Source organism: Hoplias malabaricus, chromosome 8 (assembly GCF_029633855.1).
Source record: "Hoplias malabaricus isolate fHopMal1 chromosome 8, fHopMal1.hap1, whole genome shotgun sequence".
NCBI classification, from domain to species: domain Eukaryota; kingdom Metazoa; phylum Chordata; class Actinopteri; order Characiformes; family Erythrinidae; genus Hoplias; species Hoplias malabaricus.
Window position 1 is genome coordinate 37,335,170 of NC_089807.1, and position 17,662 is coordinate 37,352,831.

General features: G+C 37.6%; 3 protein-coding genes across 10 annotated transcripts in view; all 3 read left to right on the top strand.

Moving 5' to 3' along the window:
• Positions 1 to 840: 840 nt before the first annotated feature.
• On the top strand, positions 841 to 5,241 carry ndufs8a (NADH:ubiquinone oxidoreductase core subunit S8a). 2 transcript variants are annotated; one of them, XM_066679183.1, is made up of 7 exons: positions 841 to 934; positions 2,540 to 2,600; positions 3,078 to 3,143; positions 3,229 to 3,318; positions 3,429 to 3,601; positions 3,718 to 3,846; positions 4,034 to 5,240. In XM_066679183.1, exons 2-7 carry the CDS (start codon positions 2,558 to 2,560, stop codon positions 4,163 to 4,165), a joined length of 633 nt encoding a protein of 210 aa, XP_066535280.1. In that variant the 5' UTR covers positions 841 to 934; positions 2,540 to 2,557; the 3' UTR covers positions 4,166 to 5,240. The 2 variants fall into 2 exon arrangements, with proteins under 2 accessions (XP_066535280.1, XP_066535282.1); XM_066679185.1 differs by lacking the exon at positions 841 to 934 and adding an exon at positions 1,021 to 1,228 and having other exon boundaries at positions 4,034 to 5,241.
• Positions 5,242 to 5,779: 538 nt separating this feature from the next.
• Positions 5,780 to 11,898, top strand: stx3a (syntaxin 3a). Of its 3 annotated transcripts, XM_066678862.1 has the most exons (11): positions 5,780 to 6,142; positions 7,457 to 7,531; positions 7,713 to 7,812; positions 7,984 to 8,058; positions 8,472 to 8,542; positions 9,168 to 9,276; positions 9,531 to 9,604; positions 9,762 to 9,896; positions 10,074 to 10,184; positions 10,804 to 10,877; positions 11,141 to 11,280. In XM_066678862.1, the coding sequence occupies exons 1-11, from the start codon at positions 6,113 to 6,115 to the stop codon at positions 11,142 to 11,144; spliced, it is 858 nt and encodes a 285-aa protein (XP_066534959.1). In that variant the 5' UTR covers positions 5,780 to 6,112; the 3' UTR covers positions 11,145 to 11,280. The 3 variants fall into 3 exon arrangements, with proteins under 3 accessions (XP_066534959.1, XP_066534958.1, XP_066534960.1); XM_066678861.1 differs by lacking the exon at positions 10,804 to 10,877 and having other exon boundaries at positions 11,141 to 11,898; XM_066678863.1 differs by lacking the exons at positions 5,780 to 6,142; positions 10,804 to 10,877 and adding an exon at positions 6,815 to 6,889 and having other exon boundaries at positions 11,141 to 11,898.
• An 830-nt stretch (positions 11,899 to 12,728) lies between these two features.
• The window catches only part of kdm2aa (lysine (K)-specific demethylase 2Aa), a 16,891-nt gene continuing 11,957 nt past the window's right edge, over positions 12,729 to 17,662 (top strand). For 2 of the 5 annotated variants that reach the window (XM_066678705.1, XM_066678706.1), the window contains exons 1-2: positions 13,638 to 14,512; positions 17,009 to 17,147. In XM_066678705.1, coding sequence (XP_066534802.1) covers positions 14,477 to 14,512; positions 17,009 to 17,147 — 175 coding nt within the window. In that variant the 5' untranslated portion in view covers positions 13,638 to 14,476. Of the gene's footprint in view, positions 12,945 to 13,637; positions 14,513 to 15,628; positions 15,756 to 17,008; positions 17,148 to 17,662 lie in introns of those variants that run through there. The other 3 variants (XM_066678703.1, XM_066678704.1, XM_066678707.1) reach the window with 3 other exon arrangements.

Here is a 17,662-nt window from a genome sequence, read left to right on the forward strand (position 1 = left end):
TACTTTATAAAAGAAGAACTTGCCTGGCAATCCACAGTCTGAAAAACAGGTACAAGATCAAACCCTTGCAGAGTGAGTAAAACTACGCACACATTTACGCACATGGAATAAATAGAAGCTCTTGCCTTCATTAAACTTATCCTGCTTCATTAAGCATAATCTATAAACTACTTATTCAGCATTTCCTACCTCATTGTGTACTCTCTTTCACACAGATCTCAGTCAACATATAAAGCACCCAGCTCAACTGGCTCTTGTGATGTAGAGGAAATCTGCACATTTTCTTAGACATATTAACCACCATATCTTTTTAGACTATATATATATATATATATATATATATATATATATATATATATATATATATATATATATATATATATATATATATATATATATATATATATATACTTAAGTTCTAAGGAGTGTTTCAACTTGGACTAATTCAGGAGACATTTTAATATAATTTTAAAATAACTTTTAAGGAATATTCTTTTAAGGAATAAATCAAAGATGGAGAAACACACCCACCCACCCACACACACATACATTTAGCGGGAAAATATATTATCACACATGTTTTAGCACTATATACATTGTGCTATACATTATATATATATATATGTATGTATGTCACTGTACAAATACATGTTAGTGGGCACACTAACTGAAATTGTTCTGGGAAATTGGGAGGGACCCATGTCAGAGCTAAAAACAGGTCCTTATTACAAACATATAAACATAGTCCTTATTTAGAGAACTTAGAATAGTTATGGGAGTATACACATTTTTAATTGCTGTCAAAATCAATTTTTACTTTAGAGTTTTTGCAGCAAATGTATGTCACGTGATCGTTTCGTTTTTCCGGCGCTGCGAAAGTGCTTTCCTAAATCGTCCGCTGTTCTGGTTCAGAAGGCCAAATAGCGACCGCTTGGTGAGTGTCAATGAGATTAAATTCAAAATCATACACTCATTCTTTGGGTTTTATCATGACTTCCTGGTCAGACGTCTTGGTAACAGGTCTCTCTTTCGCGTCTGCTCCAAATGAACAGGAGGTTTTAGTTATAAGAATAAGAGCATGGCAGACATTGAAAGTCCTTGAGAGAGCAGTAGCTGCTTTGTAGCTGTTGGAGCTTATTCAAAAACGTACAAACAGGTGTTTTCTACTTATTCAATATTTGAGGGCTGCACTTTAACAATTTTTGGCATCAATTTTCACAGTAAATCGGTATGTACTGAACAACAACGGTCATTTCTTTACCCCCTGGTTTTTGTTGTAACTTTCTGGTCCACCTTAAATGGTGCGTATCTCCAACGCTGTGGAGCTAGATGCAACTGACTCAACGTGAGGGCTTTAAGGTGGAACCGAAAATTCGGATATGAGGGAAGTTTCAGCCTGTTTCGAGTGAACAGTTAGCAAAAGTGTTACTTGGTTACAGTTATAATTTATAGGAATTAAACACTTTACACAATTTTTTCAGACTATTTCATTTGCATTTATACCCTAGTAAATTACCAACTGGTTTGTTTTCTGTCAATGTTTACAGCATAAACATAGTCATTATATTTGCTGTCCACAACCACCAATGAACTTAATGCTACCTATGTCTTTTAATATGCAATATACACTACCTGGCAAAAATGTTCCATACACACATTCTTAATTTATTGTCCATTTTATCAGCTCCACTTACCATGTGGGTGCACTGTTTTTTTTTTCAGTTACAGACTGAAGTCCATATTCATCTTCATACTATGTTAGAGCTCTTTCACCCTATTCCTCAATGATCAGGACTACAGAGCAGACATTATTTGGGTTTATTATTATAATGTTTGTTGCGCTTGTCTATAAATGGATCAGACACAGTAGTACTGCTGTAGTTTTTAAACCCCTATGTCCCTGCAGGACTGAGAACTGTTCACCAGCCAAAAATATCTAGCTAGCAGTGTCCTGTGAGCATTCAGCAACAGATTGTCAACTGTCTGTGATATTGGTTTTACAACTTGGACTAATGTAGGTGTGTCTAATACAGTGGCCAGTAAGTGGACACACACTGGTAAAAGAAAAATAGTTTTCTTTGGGTACTGATTTACCTTGTGTGTTAAAAATTTAGATGTTATTCAAATACTATCCTACAGCATGTCAAAATAGAGGAAATATCTACATAAGTATTTCATTTGATACATTTCTGTCACTTAGCTTTTAAAGGTAATAAACTGAATGACTGTTTACATCTTAACCATGAAATTATGTGCAACTGTGATTCTCCTTTATACATTTGCTCAGCAGTTTGTCAACAGATAACTGAATGGAGATTTAATGTACAAGAAAACATTAATTAAAATAATCCTTGTGTCTTTTACTTTAGTCCAGATGTGTAGTGTAATTTTGCACACAAGTGTTGTTTGTAGAAAGGTATCTCTGGCCAAAAGCACACAAAACATGTATAAGCCCATAGGATAGAAACACAAACCGCCATTTCTCACTCTATGTACATTTAAAAAAAATATTTATTTTGGTCTCTTTAATTTACCACAGCGCACAGGTCCAGGCGTGATGTCTGTGGCGCTACGTGTCCTCTACTCTGTGTCCCGGCCAGGTATGATTTTCCTGTTATAGATATTGAAGAGGCAAATAATTGACTCCAATTATGTTTAGGAAATTTTATTTATAATAAGAAGAAAGACAATTATAAGAAGAATGTAACCTAAGTACTCCATATTTTCTTTCTTATTCACAACATATATATCTCTGGTAGTGAGCTTTGATTCAAAAGATAACAGCTTTATTATGTTTCATACCTTCATTAGTGAAGTTTGGCTTTGGCCATGCACTACATACATATTCTCATTCTTAATTAGGAATACTTAGTTCAGTGTAATGGTCACATGAGACTAATAGCACATTGCTATAGATTAATTCATGTATAATTTTTATATTAACATTTGCAGTAGTTACTAATTAGAGGCACTAATTGGTTGCGCCCATTGAAAGTACTGTAGTTCTGGAAGAATTTGCATACCTTTTTGTCTCATAGAACCTCTACATTTTTGGTTTTGGTTTTCCCTTCTTGTAGGTACCTTTGGGGCCGGCCAGAACCTTGTGCGTCCTCTCAGTTTATCTTCACACAGGCAGGCTTTCAGTAAGTAACCCACATATATGTCAACATAGACAACTCGACTAGCATTAATAGAATTGTGTTAATCTCATGCCCTCTGTGTCCACAGAATATGTGAATGCTCAGGAACTTCCCACGGATCTGAAGTCCATCACAGACCGAGCATCACAGACCCTGCTGTGGACAGAGTTGTTTCGAGGTCAGCAGCCTTGTTTAAATGTGTTAAAAAACATTTTTTGACAACAGTTCTGCACTAGCCTCATGTTTCTTCGTATGAGTAATCTGAAAACCATGTGGTGTTGACTCTAGGTTTGGGAATGACTATGAGCTATCTGTTCCGTGAGCCTGCCACAATTAATTACCCATTTGAGAAAGGCCCACTGTCCCCACGTTTTCGCGGAGAGCACGCTCTGCGTAGATACCCATCTGGAGAGGAGCGCTGCATTGCCTGCAAGCTGTGTGAGGCTATTTGCCCAGCCCAGGTAGATATATTTTAACAAATTTGTAAGTTGATTAACGCGTAAGTCAAGGTTTCTCTGTACTTATTCAGTGCATTCCTAAATATTACACTGTAAAATTTTTTGTTATTTTTCATCAGGCCATTACAATTGAGGCTGAGCCTCGTGCTGACGGCAGCAGGCGCACAACACGTTATGACATTGATATGACAAAATGTATCTACTGTGGCTTCTGCCAGGAGGCCTGCCCTGTGGATGCTATTGTAGAGGTGAGCATTGTATTGTAGAAGTGTCACTATTTGATCAGTTTCTTTGTAGTTGTAGTCATTGTAGTCCTTATTTTGATAGTTAGGTTTTTTTATATGCTTTTAGTGTATGATGTCTTGGTGGGATTTTATGTACACTTTTTAAACATCACTTTACCAGTGTTAATTCATTGTCTTTTTTTTCCCTCAGGGGCCTAATTTTGAGTTTTCTACAGAGACCCATGAGGAGTTGCTCTATAACAAGGAAAAGCTACTCAATAATGGTGACAAATGGGAGACTGAGATTGCTGCCAATATTCAGGCGGACTACCTCTATAGATAGACAGGCTGTCTTTCTTTTGTATACACATTGACTGACCATGGACTGACTCACCTTCAGCAATAGCAAATTCTGTTCTTAATGACTGCGGTTCGGTGTTGAGTGGCCCATATACAAACACCATTGTGGCATGATGATCATTTAAAATACTTTAATATATAAAGATGATTTTAATGCTACAGTACATCTGGAATACTCCATCCAGAAAGTACTACAAGCCCCCTATCATAGATCCATGTTGAGATATCTGCTTTAAAAAAATATTGCTCTTCTTTACTTCAATATAAAAAGAGACAGTGACTGATTGACTGACTGACACACACACCCTTACTGTCCAAATGTGCTCACCAACCTCACATTCTCATACTGTATGTATACCTGGCCATATGGGCACCTCAGAGTGGATCACATTATGTTTTCGTAGGCTCAAACTATACAATTTCCAATTTTACTCCAGCGTGTCTGCATGTGTTTTAAAGGAAAAGTCTGAACAAACATTCTGGCATGATTAAAGTTTAAAGGAAGCAGGCAGATACTAATTATCATGGCATCATTTGCCTTCATTCATTTTTAGCAACATTAGTATCATCTGACTGATGCATTCCTTAAATTGTATAGATGCACTTGATGCTCAAGGCTGTAAAATGATGTAACAGTAACAAACCAGCCCCACACACCTGAAACTTATGATGCACCAGCCATAGCCCTAAACCTTCTTGTTTCAAACAATGGCTCCTGTTTCTGTTTTCATAATCTTTATTCTGTCTACTTGTACAATAATTCTGAAGTGTATTGCAATATGAAGGTGTTCACCACTTGAGTTACTCTCATATGCCGAAGACAAAGACAGATGGGTTTGTGTGTCCTTAAGAACTGTACAAATATTTGTGGACCTTAAAAGAAAAATAAATTAATGCTCTGTCCAAATTTTGCTTTTAGTTCCATTTATGTGTTATTAGTTCTAAATGTAACTTTGTGATAATGATATAACCATTAATATCTAGCTTTAGCAGTGTTTTATATACAGAATATACCCCTTTTAGACACAAAATACTCAAGTACACAATTCACTATTTAGACCTGTCAAATTTATAATGTATTTATGATCATTTCTAAGTGCTATTGCCATCGTATTTTAATAAAGTGGCAGAAATTGGTCTTCATTGTAATATTTCTGAGTGAGGGGCAGCATGTTGGTGCCACAGGTAGCATGCTCCACGGTTCTGAGTTTGTGTGTTTAAACCGTGTCTCAGTTTGGTGTTTTAGTCTTGAGTTTGCGGGTTCTGCTTTCCTCCCACAGTCAAAACACAGGCTGGTCTGTCATTAGTGTGACTGGGACTGTAAAATGGAGAACAAGTTTGTAATTAGTATGACCAGAACTATTGGGAAAGCTAGTATGTGATTAGTCTGACTAAAACTCTTTGGTAAGTATTGGCGTGTGATTAGTTTTACTGGGACTACTAGGGGAAGCTTTTGTGTGGTCTGACTGGGTTTCAACTGGGAAACACTGTTGTGATTTATTTGACTGGGACTATGTGGGAGGACTGGTGTGTGTGATTACTGAGTCTGCGCAGTGAGTTTGTGGCGGTGAAAAAGGGAGATTAACTCTCAGCGCACACAACTGCTGCTCTAATCCGCCCTGAGAGGATAGACTTAGCAAAACTACCAGTCCAACAAGACACTGCCATATTGATGGTGTTTTTTTTTTAATTTTTTCCCACCTTCTTTTTACGCAGTAGAAACCTATTAATTTGCTCTCTTTGTGTGAAATAGCGTAGAATTAGTAGAGGTAGCTGCTGAAGTTCAGTTGAGCGTTTGGTTGGTGGGGGATATTAAGGATATGCTGCTCATCATTTTTCCCGCCTGACGACGGAGCCCAGTTATTGAACATTTTATACTGTTATCTAAACTGGTATTTGAAATTTGTTAAGTCCAAAACACAGCAGCAAAATGAAGGACCGGCTGGCCCAACTGAAAGAGGTAAGAGAAACGTTCCTCTCAAAATAGCCCTGGCACCAATTACCGTTAGGTGTTTCAACTTCTCTAACGCCGTTGTACAAGCGGTATCTTTAATCAATTATCAGATTCATTTGAAATGTTGATTGTACATTATATTCTATAGCCTGAGTTTATTGATTCACTTGTGGTTTTAAGCATGACACAAGAAGTTTACTATTGTAGTGCATTTACAATGAAATTTCACGTTAAAAATAAACGTTTATAGATGCCGCGCGTAATTCGCAGCTTGTGATTGGGAGGTGAGAGCCACTGAGACTAAAGGGTAAGTCCAGCGACTTTCCGGTGGGTGTGTACCCCAATACCCTAAATGAACTTAAGACTGCACCTCTGCTTTCATCCTGCCCATGCGGATTTAGAAATATTCGATTAGTCCACGCCTGTATCTCCACTTAACCCTCCACCACTCACATGCAGCGCAAAAGCTTTGCCCTGTAAATGGACAGGATTGATTTCTTAAATTTTTGATGTCAGAACACTCTGTATTTCTCAGTTTGACACAGTTTTTAGGACACTGCAGTATCAAAGTGAAAATTTTCAACCATCTCATCTGAACATGAAGGGTTTTTTTCCCCTTTATTTCCCTTTAAAGCAAATTAATGAGTGTATAGATTGTGGCCAATCAAGTCAAAATGTTGTCCTTGTTTTTAAAACATTTTTCAAAATGGTGTCATTACAGGAGAAGGGAACCACTTCCTAATCTTTTAAAAGGTTACTATAAATGAATAAGAAATTACATATAAAATCAAATGCACAAGTATTTACACAACAACAACACATAATTTCAGTTTTAGTAATGAGCAAACATGTAGTAATTCATTTAATGTTAGCATTATTACTTTCAAAATGACATTAAATAAAAATGAACATTGGTAACATACCAAAACAATGATGTGCATTAGTGATTCCTTTTAAAAGCTGCTTTGCGTAAAAAGTACCATACAAATGCAGTTGAAATACAAACAAACTAACAAACAAATAAAAAACCATACATTATTTACAAAGCTCCCTTTTAGAGTTAAAGTAGAGTGATTCTAAAAAGAGGAGAGGCATTAGTCATAGGAGATTAAGGGGGACATGGCTTTTCCCCCTTCTTCAGGTCTTTTGTTGCCCAACAGCATATGGTCACCTCACCTGCTTAGTTACCCACTACTGACATTCTGGGAGATGTTTCACTGTTGTGCCCATCTAAAGTCTCTGCTTGCTTTGAAAGAAAACTTGTATTGAATTTCGCTAAGCTATGACTAAGCTAAACTATGCATCTCTATGTTTCAACAGAATACAGACACAGCGCCGGATGATGTGGAGATCCAGGTGGACAATAAACAATTTATGGATGATTTCTTTACTCAGGTAAATCATCATAAATAATATGAACCTTTTCTATGGACTTTCACTTTCTATGGAGGGTTCACTATTCAGGCTTTATTTGTGTGTGTGTGTGTGTGTGTGTATGTGTGTGTGTGTGTATGTGTGTATGTGTGTGTGTGTGTGTGTGTGTGTGTGTGTGTACCCGTACGCATGTTTTAATCAGATCGAAGACATCCGAACCAGTATCGATAAGGTTGATGAAAATGTGACTGAGATAAAGCGCCTGTATTCTGTCATCCTCTCTGCACCTACATCAGATCAGAGTAAACCTCCTTTTTCATCTCTCACTATTTCTTTTTCAGTTTTGTTTATCACATTGTATTCATTTCATTTTAGTCCAGGCCTTCAGAAATTCACTCACTGAACATTTGTTTGTAGACCTCATTGTAGTCATTTGTAGTTTGTATTCTTTCATTTTCTTTCCCCTCTCTCAGAGACACAAGATGACATGGAGACAATCACAAACGAGATCAAGAAATTAGCCAACAATGCTCGCAACAAGTTAAAAAGTGAGTGTCTGTTTCATTTAATTTTAAAAACAGGGAAGGCAGGTTATTGAGGCAATTCTTTACCATGTTAACCAAATGCCTTTGTGAGGCAATTCTCCCTGTGCCCGTATGGATGCTCCAGTTTCCTCCCATGGTCCAAAAACACATCTTGGTAGGTGGATTGGCGACTCAAAAAAATAAATAAAAACAATTTGACCCTAGGTGTGAGTGTGTAAGTGAATGTGTGAGTGTGTGTCACCCTGTGAAGGACTGGCGCCCTCTCCAGGGTGTGTTCCTGCCTTGCGCCCAGTGATTCCAGGTAGGCTCTGGACCCACCGTGACCCTGAACAGTATAAGCGGTTACAGACAGTGAATGAATTATGTTGAAATATGTAGGCCATGCAACTCTAATGCGTAATTTATCTTGTTAATAGGCATTGAGCATAGCTTGGAATCAAACACAGAGGAGAGAGTTTCTGCTGACCTGAGGATAAAGAAGTCTCAAGTATGCAATAAACTGACATACAAATAATTGTGATTAAACAATCAATGTCGTATTTGATAATTATTTATTAAGACTTAGTAGCTCACAAATGATAGAAAAGGCTCAAGCTCAAATAATATCATATTATATTATTATATTATATATTACATATTATATAAAGTTATATCACATATCAGAAGACCCATGTTGTGTCACAGTAACTTTTTTCTTTCAGATTTCTTTTACTTTCATGCATTTGCCTCAGCACAGTATGTAAAAATTCACCTGTTGAAGTCGTTAACCTGTTTTTTGCTAAATAAATACAGTAAAAATGAGGTGTAACAAATTAGCATAATAAATGCTGTCACCCTAAGTTATTAATATAAGGAATATATGTTTTTATGGACAGGGCTCATTTCAAGTGTTGTTCGGTCTGCTGATTTACTGCTGATAATGGCATACAGCCATTGCATGCATTTACTTTTTAAGTAAAATAGATTAACGACTTCAATAAATCATTATAGAATATTGATGAAAAATTCCTCTGCCTGTAAACTGAGGATGAGGTTTACACTGGGCTGGTTTTAAAAATATTGTGCCGATCATTGTTTTATCTGTCTTTTCATTACTTATTTGTTTGTTTCAGCATGCTATTTTAGCAAGAAAATTTGTGGAAGTCATGACCAAGTATAATGAAGCACAAATGGAGTTCAGAGAGAAGAGCAAGGGACGCATTCAGCGACAGCTAGAAATCAGTAAGTCACCTACTTCCAAATATTCACCCATCAATGTATTTCACAAACAAAATCTCTTTTATATTAGATTTTTATTTGTGAACATACCTTGTAAGTTATGCTATAAAACTAAACCTAAAAGTGAAGATTTCAGTTTGTGTTCAGGACGTGGTGATAGATAAATATACAAACTTGAACATGAGTTGATTGAGTGAAATTAATTACACTTCTTAGTGATGAGTATTACTGGTAGTATTTTTCGTCTTTCCCAACAGCGGGTAAAAGCACTACGGATGAGGAGCTGGAGGAGATGCTGGACGGTGGCAATGCAGCCGTCTTCACAGCAGGGGTATGTATGTGTGTGCACTTTTTAACCTGAATGTGTGTTTTTCATTTCAGCTGATTTTTCATGCCTTTTTTATGATTTCTATGTGTTGTGCGTGCAAACCTCTCCAGGTACATACATTTATAATCATCCAAACTGTACATTTCACCACTGTGTGTAGATCATGGACTCTGGCATCTCCAAGCAGGCCTTGAGTGAGATTGAAGCAAGACATAAAGATATCATGAGACTGGAGAGCAGCATTAAGGAGCTCCATGACATGTTTGTGGACATTGCCATGTTGGTGGAGAATCAGGTATTCTGGAACAAGACTCTGTTATCGCACCGCAAAGCTGTAGGCCACTTAAACCAACTCAGATATTTTAAATAAATCTTATGAAATGTGTCATCTTGGTGGTCTTTTTGTAATTTTGTCAACATTTGTAAGGTTTCATGTTGGTTCTCACTGGGTAATGTTTTATTTCATTCAAAGGGAAGCATGATTGACAGGATTGAAACCAACATGGACCAGTCAGTGGGCTTCGTGGAGCGAGCGGTGGCAGACACCAAAAAAGCAGCCAAGTTCCAGCAAGAAGCACGCAGGGTAAGTTTGCAAAGAAAAATATAAACAATTATATTAATGCTGATATAGTGATATGGGTTGGGCTAATGCTAGGAGTGGGGAGCCAGAAATCAGAAGCATGCAGACTCAGATCCAAGGATTGACTGAATTATATCTGATAGTGTTCTTAGGCAGGGCACTTAATATCATTTTGCCCCATGTAAAACTGCTCTACTGGTGATGCTCTGCTGCTTCCAGACTGGAATTATTTAAGCAGCATTATGATCAGTTTCTCTTTATAAGATCAATACTGATCAATCAATGGCACTGAAGAGTAGGTAGAGTTGATATCTCTGTTGATTACCTAAATATTATAACTGACTTTTCACTCTAAATAAATAGTTTTTTTTAATAATATACTAGGCTTAACTTTGATTGTACCATTTTATTTTTCCTTCTTCTGAAATGCGTTTGTTTTTCTTTCTCATTTCCCATTCCCATGTTTATCCTTGCATTTATGTCCAAAATCAAACTCTCCCTTTATCCATATTCCTCCTTTTTTCCTCACTCTCTCCCTCTGTTTGTTCTTATCTTTCTCCAATTCCTACATTCCCTATCTTTCCACATTTGTCTGTATTCTATCTCACCTGACTCATTATAGAAGCAAATGATGATCACATTGTGTTGCGTGATTCTAGCGGTCATCGTTGCTGCCCTTGTGTACAGCTGGTTGAAGTAGGAATTCTGTTTTATATGCTAATACTTTTAGTTGTGCAGATATTAATAGAATAAATATCTGCTTACAGATATATTTGTAGTATGTCTCTCTAGTGTTTTGTGGGGTTTAGTATCAGTGCATTTTACATTTTAAATCTGATACAATCTGTAGAGCAGTGGTAGAGCTTGAAAAGAATCATTAAAAAGAGAATTAGATGGGGAAATAGAAATAATTGGTTTAGTTTTTAACTGTGACATTTGTTCTTGCTTACTTTCCTCAGGTGAAAAGGTCACCTGCTCCAAAACCAATTTACAAGTCTTCATCTTCAATCAGGACAGTCAACAGATGGCTCTGCAGACTGACAAGCTCTTATTTCCCCTCTTTGTATATGTCAAAACCTTTTTTTCTTGTTTGCATTTATTTATTGTCCTAAACTTTTAATTGATTTTTCAGTGGCTGTCTTTGTAGGCCTAATGCTTTTTTTTCATGCCCAGTTAGTTAGCATAATCTCCACACATGATTCTGAATGACTGTGTCAAGTTGTATGCTCAGGGAGGTAAATGTAGATATATTAAGTTTTTCAAAGATGTTTTTTACTTATTTGATGTACAACCTGTTATCAGTAGCAGGTACTGATGGGTCATCTTTAATATTTATACATATTCATTCATTGCCTGTAACTGCTTATCCAGTTCAGGGTCATGGTGGGTTTGGAATTACTGAGCACAAGTTGGGAACACACCCTGGAGTGGGCACCAGTCCATCACAGGACAACACATTCACTCACATACTCACACCTATGGATACTTTTGACTAGCCAATCCATCTACCAACATGTGTTTTTGGACCGTTGGAGGAAACCGGAGCATCCGGAGGACACCCACATGGACATGAGGAGAAAGCACCAAACTCCTCACTGATGAAGGGAGTTCCTCTGATTTCTAAAAACAATTTAGAATAATTAGTTTTAGAAAGCAAATTCAGTGTGGTTTGATATGAAACTAAAAGATGTGATAGAAATGAATATTATATAATAAATCTGAGTTGGTATATTTGTTTGCAATTAACTGTTTCTCATCAAACAATGACTCGCAATGTGTACATGTCCGTGACAGATATATGCAGAAATATCAGCAAATTAGTAGAATTCTCCTTTAAATACAATGGATTTCATCCAAATTAAGCACACACACACACCTACTCACATGGGCCATATATATATATATATATATATATAATATCAAAAATTTCAGTAGCTGTGAGAAAAAAAAATTTACACTTGTGTAGGACACATGCAGAATTGGCTCATTGGAATTTAATTAGTAATATAATATAGTGTCAGTAGATGAAATCAGAATCTGAAGCAACTTCTGGTGTATATCTATATGTGTGTGTGTGTGTGTGTGTGTACCTGGCAGGATTAACCTGTCTAAAAATACACCCATTTTGAGAATATACAACAGTACATTCCCCATCACATTTCGTACTGTCCTGCTGCACAGGCTGTATCTAAAATGTCTTTTTATAAAATGTACATTTTATAAGGGATAAAATAAATGTAATATCCAATATGAAGCCACATGTATATACTATGTAAGTATAGATTAATAGTATTCATTCACGTTTTTGTTTTTCCTAGTATATTTACTTTTACATACTTTTTTTTATATTTAGGTAGTAAAAGTAAATTTATATTTAGGTAGTAATAGGTCTGCTATTTTTGTATCTCAGCTACAGAGATATAGCATGCATTAATTTGGACGTTTACCGGTGGACAGTCTCCTGAACCAATCAGAGCTGAGGTCCAGGCCGGGCACCAATCCCCATTCACTTCCTCGTTATAAACTCAGTAGTGTGGCAGACGTGGGACCATGCGGACTTTTCAGCTCTTACAAAGAGAGCTCACGTTCTTTAAAGGGTTTATACCATATCAGCGTCTTTGAGGATGTGAATATGAACCGAACTCATTCTCGTTTTCCTCTGGCTCATCTAAAGGAAGTTCCACAGTAGATCTGGGCACTAAACAGCGCCCAAATGAGAACATGGCTGCACACGATCGGACGTTAAGCTCTGGGAGAACCAAGGTAAATATCAAAGGACGTGGTTACACAGTTTATGTCCGATGTTATTTCACTTTTTAACGCTGTTTATAAAGTTCAGCTCTACGTCTTTGTGGCTCTTCTATTGAAAACCAATAGCTGCATGTTGTACTGACTGACACGAGTCGCCCCGCAATGAGAGTGCGGTTGTTTTGTTCGTTTTTTGCACTATTGGTCCGTGAGCATTGTATGTGACCGAGTCTCGGTCGATGATTGACATCTTGTTTAACCAATCAGTACTGCGCCCGGCGTGTCGCATTTGCTTTTCATTGGACCATTCACTCAATGGGCGTGTTCTTCTTGGAGAGCTAGCGGACTCTTCTTCTGTTCAATCACTTTTTTGGAGTCGACTCCAATTTCTATTCTCGGTAAGGGGAATTTGACGAGTCGATTCTAAACAATAGAGGTACAAGGGTGTTTCACAAATATAATGCAACTAATAAAGCGTGCCTTCAACAGTGGGGGACAAACAGTAACCAAGTTGACTTAAATTTAAGCTTTTAACCTTAAGGTTTATGTATTTGCTCAAGTCTACACCCACCCTATAACATTGGTAGTGTAGTAATATTATCTGTATGATCGGTTCTTTTTTTAGATTCGACTCCCGGCCGTTGCTGGTGGAGTTTTCATGACGATTTGAAAATGGCGGCGAACGGCTCAGCAGTTCAGCTAACTTTATCGTAAATGCACAGAGAGAGGCTGCGATTACAACACACAACGCCCCCCTGCAGTCAAAAACTCGATAAAGAAACGTTATCGGAAAGTCCATAATAATAACAGATGATCATTTTGACCGTTTTACAGGGATCCCGAACTAGCGAATTTCGCTGTAAATAACAATGGGTTGCTTAGTTTAATACAACTTTACCGTTGGAAACTGGAGCTAGCGCTAGCTTAGCGCAGTCGGACAGTGTATTTTAACCCGTTTTTTAACTTTAACGTTTCCCGTTTAACATTTTAACTGGAGGGTCATGTTTGGGTTTTATATAAGTAATTGCGGAGATATGTGATAGCGTTTTTACGTAAACGAAATTGGGACATGGATAAATTCAATTCGGAGTGACATCTCGAAAGCTGTGACCGAGCTAGCCAGCTAATATAGGAATTTTGGTTTGGAGCGGAGCGATGCTTCACTTCATTGGAGGGTAGCTAGTCAATATTCAATAAAACGGGTCTATTTCTGAGGGGACAGCATGCTTGGTGATTTAATATTTTGTTGCTGTGGCGTTATAGTAAAACCAGCTAATAAGGAAGAAGTTAAACAATGGGGATTCACCCACGTACCTGTAACGTTAACGAAGTGAAAGTTATCGGACAGTGCAAGTCCATTTTTAAGTGTTGTAGTGATAGCTAGGTTTAATTGTATTGATTCGTTCACACAAAGTTTTGGTCCTGCTTACTGTATGGTCACGAAGCTTTTAGATAACATTAGGGAGTGTGTGCGTGTTTGGCGGTGCTTGAAGCTCGGTGTTGACAGACGCAGTTTGGGGATTCTCTGGGAATTAGATTAATTGGATATGGAAGATACAAAACCACGGTACAGCAAACGACTGGTAGGTTGCTTCAATGCACAAATACACCCCTGAACACATGCTATATCCACAGTGATGTATGTAATACATTGATATATATCTATTGATATATATATTTCTAATCCTGTTGCTGCCACATATGTAAAGCAAACATAATCCATAATGGGTTCACTTTTGTCTCTGTAGTTTGAAGGCATATGTTATGCTTTGCTATTATGTTGAAGGTATAGATTGACTGCAATGGGTGTTTATTATATTTATTAACTTTCCCTATCAACGTGTGTTCCCGTTTGCCACATTTAAAGAGTACAGGTGTTGGTAGAGGTGAAGGTTTAATCACTTTAATACTGAAGCACAGTGAAAGTTTGGTTTCATTATCAACACTAAGAAAGAATTAAAGGGAACTTCAACTCATTATCACAGTATTCAAATGAGCTATTTCACAAACCTTGCATAAGGCCATTAGAACAGTTCAAATTATTTAAATTTAGTATTTTACACAACAAACATGTAATTTGTCAAGTCACTGATTCTTGATAATCTGTTATTTTTTTAAATAATGCTGGGCTAGTGCTGCACAGCAATTTTCTTATGGGTTAATAAAATAAGTTCCTCTATGTGCTGTATTACATATTTGGCCTAAACTATTTTAGTTCTAATATAATATAAAAAAAAAATCTGTGTAGAGTGTGTGAGATGTACAGAAAATATAAACAACTCATTGTTAACCTTATGTTTCTCTTGGCCTTAGACAGCAATAAATGCTAGTATTATGTGGAGAAAACAGTTGCTCTTTGCAAACATTCCACTGTTTTTTGAAGAGTGAGCTTGCCGTGATTACATCAAAACGTGTGATTTTTAATACCCCACAGGTTAGGATCATGGGGTATATGTAGTGTTATATTAAATGATTGGACAGAACGTGAAAGTTCAAGTTGGGTGATGGGGTTGTACATGCTGTAAGCAGTTTTATCTGTTTTTGAAGACAGAAGGGATAGAGTAGGCATGATTTGATTGGTTGAGCTAACCATGTGAGCTGAGATGCAGAAGGAGTGGGGAGTAGGAGGGAGGGGACACTGCAGAGGCAAAAGGATAACAAGAAGAGGACGGACCATACATAGGTCTTTCCACTGAAAGAAAGGAAAGAGGCAGATGGAGATTAGAGAGGACAGACTGATCCTTGTAGATGGACGGGTGTTCAAGAAGCGAGGGAGGAAGAGGAAGACTAAGAAGAGGGATGAAGATGTGACACTGAAGGTGCGAGGTGTGTAGTGTTTCATTGCCCCCCACAAGGGCTATGTCCAGGCGCACTGCAGTCTCAGGCCTATAGGAAACTGAATAAAGGACAGAGGAGCAGATGGCTTAGATATCACATGGGAAAAGCTTTACCATCCTTGTCCTGCAGTGCTCCTTTTCTTACTGTGCTGGCTTCAATCTTTCTTCTCCCTTTACTTTGTTTTCACATTTATCTGTGTCCAATTCACCTAATTCTGGTGTACCTGCCTTCATTTTACAGAACACCAAATCAATCTTTAACCTGTGGACAGAGTGCTTTTCCTGTTTGCTCCATAATTGTTCTGTCTGTCATTGCCTGAGTAAGAACACTGTGTTCCTGGAGACCCATTTCAGCTCAACCGCACCGGAGCTGCTCACTGAACTGTGCAATGTGAATGGTTGTAATTAAGGGTGGATAGTGAAAGTGACTGTAGATTTTAGACATGATTATTTTGAGTGTAATCTGTGAGCAGGCTCATGATATAATAAGGCTTCGGTGTTTCAAATTTTCTTACCTTGACCTTGTTGTATGCATTGTATATAACTTACTACATGGAAATTATTACAGGAGACAGATTATAGGCATGCTAGTTTAGTTGTCGGGCCAGATTTCCTTGCAGATATATTGTGAAAATTGTGTGTTAAGTAATGACGACTAATTTAGAGTTGGTGTGTATGTGTATTAGAAACTTTAAAAATACATAAACACAGAAGGTGTTTCTGCTGGAACTTGTTAGAAATGAATGAGCATGGGCTTTATAAAAACATTGCTATCAAATTTGACCACAAGAATAGGCCTTGAAATATGTTGATCTATAACAAGAAGCTGCATTTGGCATATTGTATTAGCAGCTATGGAAGATGTCCAAGGATGTTGCAGAGTCATGCCCAGATTCTTTTATTGGATCACCCCCCCCTCCTCCTCCTTTCCTCTCCTCTTGCATCTGTGGTTGTGACGACAGGGTTGAAATGAGCTTGTGATTGGCTAGTAGTGGAACATCACCATAGAGACACTTGAGAGCTGCAGACACAGGCAAGGGTGAGGAAGGGAGGTCTTATTGTTTGTTCACTGTGTGTCAAAAGAGAGTTGGGGTGGGGGGGTATTTACAATGGCACAAAGATGAATTCGTCATGAATGCATACAATGGTTATTTTCCAAAAAGGCTTATTACGAGTTCTTTAGTATGTATTCATTCACTATGTCAATATTAAAAAAAAAATAATAAATTCTCCTCTTCACAGCGGTCAGGAACGCGACGGCGTTACCATGACGACGGGATCTCTGATGATGAGATTGAGGGCAAGAGGACTTTTGACCTGGAAGAGAAGCTGCGAAGTAGTCGCTTCAGCTCTGACAGGGTCAAACGCATGGAGGGAAAAGGTGCACATGCTTAATCATTCTTCTTTTCTATATTATTATGTCAAAATGACTGCAAGGAATTGTTGTTGAGAATTGATCCCCTCTGAGGCTTGTTTCAAGTGGACTGTTTTGTTTGGAAACTAGACAAATTTCTTGCTGTTTATATGGCCCAGTTTTTGCCAAGTATTAACGTCAGGCTCAAATGGTCTGATCACATGTGGACAGGCAAAATGTGTAGCCATTTTCACCTTGCATATTCATGGGTCTTGAATTTGTCATCTTATGTAATTAGTTACATACGTCATTAAACATAAAGTCAAAAGTCCCTTTTATTTCTTTGCTATGGTACCTGACCACCTTCCCATTGGAAGAACTTGCCCTTTATCCGGTATGGTGGCTTTTAAGATGGTGGCCATGTTCTGGACAAAGCCTAAAAGATAAGCCCCTTCACTAATTTACTTGCTGGGGTATGCAGATAAAAGGGTGTCTTGCAACTTTTGACTCACCCTGTACAATGTATACATGCAGATAGCACT